The sequence below is a fragment of the Oryzias melastigma genome, linkage group LG21 (genome assembly GCF_002922805.2).
Source record: "Oryzias melastigma strain HK-1 linkage group LG21, ASM292280v2, whole genome shotgun sequence".
Taxonomy (NCBI): Eukaryota; Metazoa; Chordata; class Actinopteri; order Beloniformes; family Adrianichthyidae; genus Oryzias; species Oryzias melastigma.
Genome location: NC_050532.1, coordinates 9,243,460 through 9,254,533, shown reverse-complemented (window position 1 = coordinate 9,254,533; position 11,074 = coordinate 9,243,460). Strand labels below are relative to the sequence as shown.

The 11,074-nt window shown below is 37.3% G+C and overlaps 1 protein-coding gene across 1 annotated transcript in view; it reads right to left on the bottom strand.

Moving 5' to 3' along the window:
• tmeff2a (transmembrane protein with EGF-like and two follistatin-like domains 2a) overlaps nt 1–11,074 on the bottom strand; it is a 148,363-nt gene that overhangs the window by 119,406 nt on the left and 17,883 nt on the right. Inside the window, exon 2 of the mRNA XM_024286549.2 lies at nt 6,484–6,593. Coding sequence (XP_024142317.1) covers nt 6,484–6,593 — 110 coding nt within the window. The remainder of the gene's footprint in view (nt 1–6,483; nt 6,594–11,074) is intronic.

The following is an 11,074-nucleotide window of genomic DNA, read 5'->3' as shown; positions in this document are numbered from 1 at the left end:
TTTCACTGATTCTTGTTTAGTGAAAAATCAAGGACATTCTGCCCTTCTACCCCCCCCTACCACCTCCATCAACATCACATGAACCCACATTAGTTTGCATTTCTCTTTGATGTGAAGAGAGCTTCGGCGTTCCAGCCATCCAAGACCAAACATTACACGGCTCCCGGCAGGAGAAAGTGGGAGAGCAATTTGAGGTCAGGCATCACTGTGAATAGTGGCCACATCAAGCCGCCAGCGGGGAGCATGTTAGAGGCCAAATGTGCAGCCTGTGTGTAGTACTTAATTCTTTTATATGGCCTCGAGAAATATTTTTGTGAGGTGCATTGTAGGGAGGCAATAAAAAGATGAAATGATTTTGCACAAAAAGAAGAAAGTTGGTGCACCTGCTGAAGAGTCTGTTTTATATAAGACAGACATTGACAATTGTCTGATCTTTACAAATCCTTTTACAGCCTTTCAAAATAAGGTTTCACTTGACTGGGCACTGAATAAAGTGATCTGATTGGCAAGCTAACAGTTTGTTTGGCTGATATCTACATTTGGATTCAAAATGAGGCATTGTGGAAAAGTATTGTTCATTTCAAACAATTAAAAATAATGGATGGATGGATACGATCAATCAAACCGAGTTACAACCAATCAAACTTAGGATATTAAGTCATAAATTGATGCGAAAAATAGCAGTAGGTCTATGATTTTTCTCATATTGGTTTAAAAGAAACTACAAATAAGATTACAGCAGATCCAAATAGTAAAGGATGAGGAAATCCCCAATAAATCCCACATTAACCCTTTAATATTGGAGATATCGCCAGTGACACACGTTCTTTAAAGTACTGTAAGTTTTTGATAAAATACACAATCAAAGTGCATCAGCTGATTCTGACACAGAGAAAAGCAGCTTTGCATAACGGCGCAAAGCCACTTTTTTACATTGATTTCACTATTGTAAAATGTTGCATATCAGTTATTTGTCGACAATTCCAAATCAGCTGGTATTAAATTAATTGCATAAACACCTAAAGAGTTACAGTAGTCTTATGAAATTCAAAACCGGAGCTAAAGCTTGAGTGTTAAAGGGTTCAGGAACTGTTACAAAAAAACAGATTTTACAGATAAATGATTTTATTGCTATTGTGACTTTGAATGCTGCAGCGCTGTGTATCAGTTATGAGTAGGTGAAGTGTATGTTTACTGATAGGATATTTTGTAATATAAAATTTTTATTGTTTTTCTAGTGTTTCTTTGGTAAATATTTTGAGACTTAATTTAATGTTTAATTATTTTTGTTTGTTGAATGTGTGTATGTGTGTTTTATGCTTCTTGTATATTTCGGGCTGAACTTTAATCAGGGATGGCACTGGTTGCCATGACTATGATTTTTTTTGCGTGTCAGTACAAATTCCTTTTTCATAAGCTCTATGTTTGTAAAAATGGAAAATCTTTAAATAAAGAATAAATTAATATAGAATAAAAAAAATATTTATTGAAAATGTCTGTCAAAAAGTGTGCGAAGAAGGTGCATACATCTGGTAAAAGTGTTATCAAAAATTAGGGTGGAAAGTTTATTTCGGTACATATGGAATCTTTGTTTCATATTTGTACTTCTACTCTTAAAAAAAACTAAAACAGGAGTCAAATTATTTACAAATAACTTGTAAAAAAGCCAACATGTTTCTGCACGATTGACATCACAGAGACGAGGCGGAGCAGCAAATCCCAGAGGTTTTCACTGAGCTCACCAGACCGGACGCTACAGGAGAGCAAAGATGGAGGTCGTGTGCTCTTATCAACACCAGCTGGGTTACTGTCACAAACACCTCAAAACTCTTTTTGTGTACAACTGTGTTCTGCCTCTTGATTGGTTGTCAACCTTGACAATCAATATCCTTCATGCCCTGTCTCGTGCACGGAATGCGTTTAATTTGCCACATTATTATATGTTTTTGATCACAAGCAAATCTTTGTTTTGATTCTATAAGCCTGGACTTATTTTTCGGCAAAAGTTTGAACAATTTAGATCTTAAACAAAGAAGAAACGTGTAAAAATGTGTCTGAGAAAAGTGCACAGTGTGTAGTGAGAGGTTTTAAACTCAAAATCCCAACTATCGGGGTAATGGAATGTTTCCCCTACAATAAATGAGGGACTACTAAATCTATTTTCTTCTGTTTTTTAAATTTGAACATGTGTGCTTGGCTGGAACTCTCAGAATGTTATACCAGGGACTCCAATCTAGACCACACAGACACATATTACAAAGCATCTCTTTCTTTAGAGAAATGGGTTTCCTAATACCATGACTGCTTGTATTCCCACTGTAAATAAACTCTTTGAGAATCAGCAATGTGACCCGACAAAAACATAGCCAAACCGATAACACCCAGCCTCTGTTTTTAGATGATTTTTTTACCAGGAACTGTTGAGCAGCAAGTAAAGACTTTGCAATGTTTGAACATGTTGCTTCGTGACTGTTTGACTCTGTTTAGAAAGAGCAGGTCTCGGTTCTTCCACAGTGTAGCCAGTTTAATGCATTTAAGTGATGAATAGTGACCATTGATGCGACCTCAACAAACATCCTTCCTTATTTCAGATTTGAACCCAGTATATTTTTGAAAAATGAATGAACATCTGTGGCTTTCAATGTCCAAACATTTTTAAATAAATCACCAAAAGATCGAAAAAAAAAACCTTGTTGACACTGATTAGAAATAATTGATCATTTCTGGGTTTACAACACTAGAACGTTCATGTTTATGCTCTCTGATGAAATCCAGGCATGGCCATGAAGACCCTCCAAACAAAGAGACCAAAGATGCATAGCTGAGTTAACCTCAGACTCCTGGTATCAAGGCTAAAAAGAAAGAAAAAAAATACTGTGTGACCTGCTCTTTTCTGAGAGCACACAGAGCGCCTCAGTGTACAATGACAGCAGTATCAGTGTGAGATCTCTTGAAGAGGAATGGAGCTGTAATGTCGTTTATCTACAGGCCTCTTTTAACAGTTGCTCTCGGGGGGAAGTACAAAAATTGAGATAAAAGCCGGCCAATCGAGTGTCAGCCTGCTTGTGTCGATGACGTGCTGATAAAAGTTAACGAATAGGAGTACGTACTTTCCGCCTTTGATACACGGTAGGTTCATTTATTCTAAACACTTCATTGGAGTAACTCGCATGTGTTATAAGAAAATCAATGCACAGTTGACGAGTGAGCTCCTTTTTTTTAACAACAGGTTTTGTTGTAAAGTTAAGTATTTCATCATAAAGAATGGCAGCATTTTACTGATTTATACCACAGTCTGTAGCTCAATAAAATACAGTGTGGGAGGAGACTGCTAAAAAGGAGATATACACTAAGCCATACTGCATACCCCCTGAGACTAATACTATCTAATCTACACAATCAACCACAATAGAGTTCATTCCAACCCAAACGGACAAACCAACATTTTTAACCGGCTTAAGAGAATTATACAACCTTGATCATTCCAATGCTAGTTTTTTTCATAGAAGGCTCTTTCCTTTGTCTGTATTCTTCACCCAGTGAGAAACTTTCACAAGCAGAACAACCTTTAATAATTCACAAAATACTATAAAACACAAAAATATGTAACACAAAAAAAAGACTAAAATCATTGGTTTTGCCAAACGTGTGATCTAAATCTAGTTTAGCCTCTGCGGCATGCATGAAGACAGCTATGTTCCAAACAGCTAACCATGAGGTCACTGCTGTGTATGGGAGCCTGATTTTCCAGGGAGCAAACCTGCAAAAGTACTGGGCTCCTTTGTCTGGAGTCTTTGACCAAACCATAAAATCAATCCTACAGTCTGCTGGTTTACACTACTTCCCCTTGAGTGGTGGTATGCCATTAGGTGGGAATGTTTAATGTGGTGGTTGATGTATGAAGAATAACTTGTGAATCCAGATCATTTTTGAAACACTAGCCATCTGTTGTGCATCATTTCTTTTCCTTAAATCATTCTGACCTGAAGAACCCTGTAATGAAACACTGCCAAAAACAACAAAACAAACAAGCTGGCATCATTTTGGTTGATCCTGTGGATGGAGAACCCTTGATGTATGACTATATGTGTTTTTGACCGTCTTACAAACGTAGTTTTTCAACTTTTGCACTGTAGGACACTAATGCTGTGTTCACACCAAATGCAATACAAGCAGCAGTCGATTTTACTGTTAGGTCAATACACACTCAACAAGAGGTCTCATCTTACAATTTGAGAAGCTGAGACTTAAGTGGTGCAGCAAAAAATGAATCGAGTCTAATGAATGGCGGAGGTCCGAATCGCATTTTAATAGAGAGAAATTAGGCTGGGAACCGTGAACTGTGTGCTAAAGTGGGTGCTAGCAACTAACGAGTAGCATGCTAGTTTGGTTCTTTGATGTATGTTTTTGTTAATGTTTCACATTTTAAAACATAGCGGATGTTAATTGCATGTATTCACGTTCAACCAGCACAAAAACTGATGGTAATTCATGTTGGAAACAAGTAAAATGTGCGGTCAAGATGCACGTTGCTGCAATGTTTTGCTAGCTCGTAGCTAGCTACTGTAAGAGCCTAAATCTTATTGTCGGTCGCACTTTTTTTTTTGTCTTTGTAAGACGTGTAAGTGTGTTCCCACATAATTTTCTTAATCCGTGGCGTCACTGTTGAGCTTTTTTCTTGGTCGTACGGACCGGAGAAAGCCCAGCTAGAATATACTGCGCTAACGCTAATGGTAGCTTTCTGCTCAGTGACATAAACACAGCAGATGTTAGTGAAGGAGCTGTGGATGTAAACTTTAACCTGCCACACCATTTACTGCTATTAATTTGAATAAATATAAATATTTGTTCAAAATGTGTTTACTTCTTTCAACTAAAATCATTATAATTCAATTTTTGTCAATTTGAATTTATTTTAAAGAAATCGTGACAAAATCGAAATTGTGAAATAAAATTGTAAAAACTGTGATTTTCTTATTTTGCCATATCGCCCAGCCCTATAGCAAGTCATCATACTGGGCCACAGAGACAGAGGAGGAATGAGAATCCAAGTTATTCTCACAGAGACAAATGGCATAATAAAACATCTTTGCAGAAACCAAGTTGAACAAAAAAATGTAAACAAAACTAACTGATCTAGAACAACACTTTTGAAAGAATTTCAATTGATTCAATTCAAGTGTTATACTTTGGTTATTATTATTTATTTGTTTATTCACTATTTATTGTGTCATGGTTGCAGTAAATACATTTAGGCAACACATAATAACTGTTCTGTTTCCCCCAAGTTCTCTTTATGTACATTTCGCAAGCAATACAGAAACATGTAACAAACAAGTTTACTTCTGTACTGTGAACTTAGCAGCAAATTACCTAAAGTACACATTATTTTAAAGGTTCTCAAAGATATGCCAGAAAAAAAACTCCTTAAACAGCTTTCTGTAAGATGTGTTGGACGTTTGTATAAATACAGCGCACAAAACGGTAAGTATGAAATTTCCGTCACTTCTATCATTGGGAGACTACTTAGCTATGTTCACACCACCGTCAGCAAGATGAGTTTTAGGTGGTGATTTTCAATGAAAAATTTATTTGAACACACATAAATGTATGTTTCGGAATCCACGTTCAGAACTCTTCTGTACACATGTTGCTATGCACACTTTTAAGATTATTTTCTGGCACTACATACAAAATGTGTGGCCAGTGAAGAGGTTGAAAGTCTGACCAATCAGAGACACAGAGTGATGAATGGATGACGTCCCCTTGAAATTCAAGGAAGTGCCAACTGTTTGAAAATTGATCACGGAGGAAAAATTGTCTGGAACTTTATCACACCCAGTCTTTTGTATATGGGAAGAAAGCTGTGAAAGAAAAAGCCTGATTATCGATATTTTGCTGCTTGGAGACCAAGCCTCTTCCAACTGTAGGTTGCGGACATGCGTTAGTAAACAGTAGCAAAAAGAAAAAGAAAGACACTCCACCCAGATTTTTCATGGGCTTTTCTTGCATTCCAGAACCAGCATTTAGTGCTTTGTTGAATGTGCGTCATGTCACGTTAGTTTTTTTTATTTTCAAAAATTCTGTCCGTACATTTTTCATGCGCCATCTTTAAATTAAACAAGTTTATAACACTCATATTAAATCGGTAAATCAATGCTGAAGTCATAGACTGTACTATGCATACTTTTAGAAAGAAGTAGGATGTAAACTGGACATTTTTGATTGACATACATTCAATGGCACATAAAACAAATCATTAAAAACAGAGGAGAAACCACCACTACAGAGCAGAAAGTTGCTCTCACAGCAACCCTCGTGCATTATTGCAACATGTAATAGAAGCCAAAGCTTGATCGACCTGCAGTTTCTATTTAAAGACATCAAGCTCGTATGAGCCAGTTGACTTACAGTGTTACACTCAAAGCAATCTGACATCAAAGCAAGATGCCAAAAATGTGACAAAGGCCTTCTGGGTCTTACCTTTAAATCACAAATGCACGTCACCATCTCTCCGATTCGTAAACATTCTGCATCGAACTTGCATGTGTTTGTGTCACACAAGAACAGGTCTGTGTCCCGGTCATCAGAACCTGGAGGGCGAGAGCGTAAAAAATACATCAGTGACTAAATGTTTCTTTGTTCAGCCCTCAAGCAACTGTTTCCCAACCCCAAACCTCCTGTTAGTTATTAGTCATGGCACCTAAAAAGAAGAGACACTCTTTGATCAAATTGCGTGCAATTTAAAAAGACAACGCCGTGGCCTTTTCTGCCAAAAGGATAAGCACGCTTAAAGCAGCAGTGTGGAGTCGAAAGGAGGCATGAACAAAAGGATCTTCTTTTTTGATTCTTATCTGCAGTTTTTGCTCTAATAATTGTGGCCCGAATGTTAAACCAACCAACACGGGAGCTTTTTTTGTTTTTTTTTTTGGTGCTTCAAAGGTCGTGGCATGAGATAAACACCCCATCGTTTTTATTTGCTCTTTTCCCCCCTAAATATTTGCTTGCGCTTTAGGCCGACTCTCGGGGAGCCGTCCTGAAGAGGCAAACCTGAGCTATAAACCGATTCAGGCTGTGTTATGGATCTAAAATGACAATCTGAATCAAATCACAGTGACATGGCCACGAGACGGTGCGCTGGGCTGCAGGCTATTTGTCTACCTGAACCAATGGCCCACAGAAAAGCTCCTCCGTGTACACAAAGCTTTTTCCGGAGAGAAAATTGGTTTAGATCTGACAAAATTCCAGCTGACACGGAGATGGAAGTTTGATGTTGAGGCAGAGGCAGCGGGAGGTTAAACTTGCAGCCGCTGTTGTTGCAAAAATAATGTCATTCATGAGTTTTGGTAAATGACCTCCACATTTTAGAGTATCATTTGAATCTTCAAAGGGTGAAACTTTGCAAAATGAGTAACTTACAAAGACAGTGTGTTTTCTGATTCACAAAGACAAACACATATCTATGCGGTGACTGGGAAACCACAGGGTTCAGTGCCCTACCAGGAACACCATATTCTGCCCTTGATGGAGGGAATATCAAACTATATTTAGTCAAAAAAAAAGAAAGAAATAGACAAAAAAATATGCTGTGGTCCGTAAAGTGGTATAATGGTTACCACTCTTGCCTCACAGTGAGAAGTTTCTGGTTCAAATCCCAGGTGGGATTTTTCTGTGTGGAGTTTGCATGTTTTCCTTGTTGTGCATGTGTGGGCTTTCTCCGGGCATTCTGGTTTCCTTCCACAGTCTAAAAACATGCTTCAGGGGTCAATTGTGAAAAAATTTTCCCTTGGTGGGAAAGCGTGTTGTGACAGATTGGCAAACTATCCTGTAGGGGTGTGTATCTTTCCTTCTTACATGATGCGATACGCATCTCAATACATGGTCCACGAATCGACACATAAAGAATTCAACTAACTTTTTGCTGATACGATCCGGTTCTTTTACCAAATACACTAAAATCTAGAAATTTCTTATTCATATAGAATTTAAGGCTATAAATTATAAGGGATGCCATTTGACAGAGAAATATATTCAGGTATTGACTTTGAAGAAGCAAGCTTATGATTGGACGTCTTTTTCTTTGGATCGCATGCACATAAAAAGACAAAGACGGTAGAAAAAAACAGAAAGAGAAACTGCAGTTTGCCAGATATTTATATCTTGTTTGATTTTATATCTTTTAACCAACATAACTTTGTTCATATATGTGGTTTTAAAACTAAACTGCAGTCGCTCGATCAATTTTCAATACATATCAATTTTTTTCAAACGCCTTTACCCAACGCTTGCTGGAATAGGCTTCAGCAATCCTGTTAACCTAGAAAGGTATCAACCAAGTTTGGAAGCTAGATAGATGGGTGGGGAAAACATGTACCCATTTGAACTTAGAAATTCCAATTTTCCCTAAGGGTGTAATGATTAATCGATCTAATTGATGAATCAATTTATATTCATGTGATCCAACCAGATCAATGTGTTTGAGACAACTTTACCATTAGAAAATTATTTAAAATGAAAGAAATCAATTATATTAATTTTAGAACAAACCATTTCGATTACTGTAACCTATAAACAAAGAGAAGCCATCACAGTGGACAAAACACTCGCGAGGCAAGCAAAAAATGATCAAGCCATCATTACTGTGCAATGTATGTAAACACTTTGAATTTTTGCAAAAACATGACAATGCAGTCTGGTATTATGCTCTAATAATATTCTGTTTGTATTATTCAGATGTGGAAAAACAACAATGGGCTAAACATTATAAAAATAAAATGTGAATTGATTTCCATTCATTCTTGTATACTTGTTTGTACACATATTTAATTTACAGTTTATTCCCTTGCAAAAAATACAAGGAATCTGAAAAACTTCATCTGTACCCTGGTACTATTTTTGAGTCTCACTGGCTGAATTTTTAGCAAAAAATGTCCTGAATCAATTTTAGGTCAGTGAATTGGATCGTTCAAAAAGAATCAATATCAAAACTATGAATCGTATCGTCAACCACAAATTATGATATGAATCAAATTGTTGTTAAAATGAATGAATACACCTGTGTATCTAAATGAAACAATCAATGAATCCACAAGATATTGTAAGAACAAACTCTTATTTAAAATATTGTCACTTTCACCCACATTTAGTCAAAGCTTTTATGAAAGAAGAGAAAGAAATGAGCATACCCTAAATTTCTACGTTTGCTCCGACCTTCAAAGCCATTTAAAACTTGTTTATCACACAGTATGAACATAAATTATCACAACCGAAACAGCTAATGAACTGTGATAAGCATGTCTTAGTATATTTAATAAAAGCTCATCACTCTGCTTTTTAGATAGGTTTTAAAATGAAAACAAAAAATGATGCTGACAAAAAAGAGGGTGCAAAAGGAACTAAAGGTTCAGAAAGTGGTGTGATGGAAATTTAAAACTGCACATATGCATTGCAAATGCACATCTTTCATGTTAAAGATGATCATCACGAATTACCTGCTTCTATTCGTCTCACTTTATGCCAGTTCGCCTCAGGAGTTTCTGACTGAACTAGAAGGAGAGGCATGCCACATCCTCAAGCTTATTTAACCTACACTACAAAAAAATGACCATATCAGACTGTTAAACGTTTATCTTCTCTGAGATGAAACATCTCTTCAAATGTGTGAAAAAGCTAGTTGGTTGTAAATAATCATATCTCACCAAAAAATCTTACAGTGTCTCAGTGTCTCCCTTGCATTTATCTGATACGCTATCCTCTACAAAGTGCACTTTTTTTTACTCAAACTCAGGATCTTTGCCAGACTTCATCCCTTAAACAGCTGCAGTGAACTTTCAATATACTTCTGCAAATGACAAAATTTTGACATTTCCCTTTATAATACTTTTTTTTTTTTTTTACAATATAAAGACGGGGGATATCTGAAGCAATCTTAAGCTCGGATGTTTTTCTCATCCTCCAAGTGTTGCAGAAACTGCTAATACAAAAATGCAGTGTTAAATTGGTACAGCCAATGGAATCTCACTCCAGCACAAATACCCCAAGGCAAGCCTCGTAATGAAACAAAACACTATTATCCATGACCTTAGCTTCATCATGCCCTCTTCACACTTTTTGCAATATTTCCTTCCTCCCTTTCTCTACCCAGGAATAGGTGTCTCAGCATGACGGACACTCATACACACCGCAATCTGTAACCTGGGTGTGATTATCAATGTCCCCGTGCACTTGTAAAGGCCCTACTTGGAATGACACAACCTCAGCAGACAATGCTCCTCCGTGAAAGAGAAGTCCACTCCAAAGTGAACCTACAATTTGGCAGACTCTTTAATGACCATGAAGTGTCAGATCTTTGAGGGAAAATACAATGTTTGAGCCAAGAAACAAGAGGCCTCAATGCTTTAAATTTACAGACGAAATAAAAGATTCTGCCTGTACAGGGCCATATGAGGAAGTAGTTGTGGGGTAACTATTAATAATTTTGGCTGAATTTATTTCAACTTTACTTTTTTGGATGCTTAACAAAAAAACGTACTCCTGTAATTCTTTCTTAGAAAGTGCTATACACGGAAACTCTAATTCATTAAATAACCCCTTCCCTCTTGTAGGAAACAAAAACAGACTTGTCTTTGACTACACAGAGGGAAGGAAACAGATTTTTTCAATGTTGAATACTGAGACACACCAAACCCAGCTGTAGGAAAATCCCTACAAAATGAATTATTAATGCCACTACTACCCTTATGTCTAAATTATAGGCAGTCTAGGGACAGAAAACGGGCAAACCTGTACATAGCACGCTCGTGGCCTCCACAAAGTAGTAAGGTTTAGGGGTGTAACGGTCCGTGATCCGTACGAATCAGAAGCCACGGTTCGGCACACGTGTGTACCGCGGAACACCCCAACCTCCACCCCCGCACGTGAACACAACTCGCATAATTTAAATGAATTGTCAGTTCACATCAAATGGAAGTCGCGTCAAATTCATGTATATCATCTTTGACGAGCCCTAAAGTAACTTCTTCATGTTCATCTGAAGCTGCGTGTGGGAGGAGCCTCCGTCAAAAACGCTTCTCGA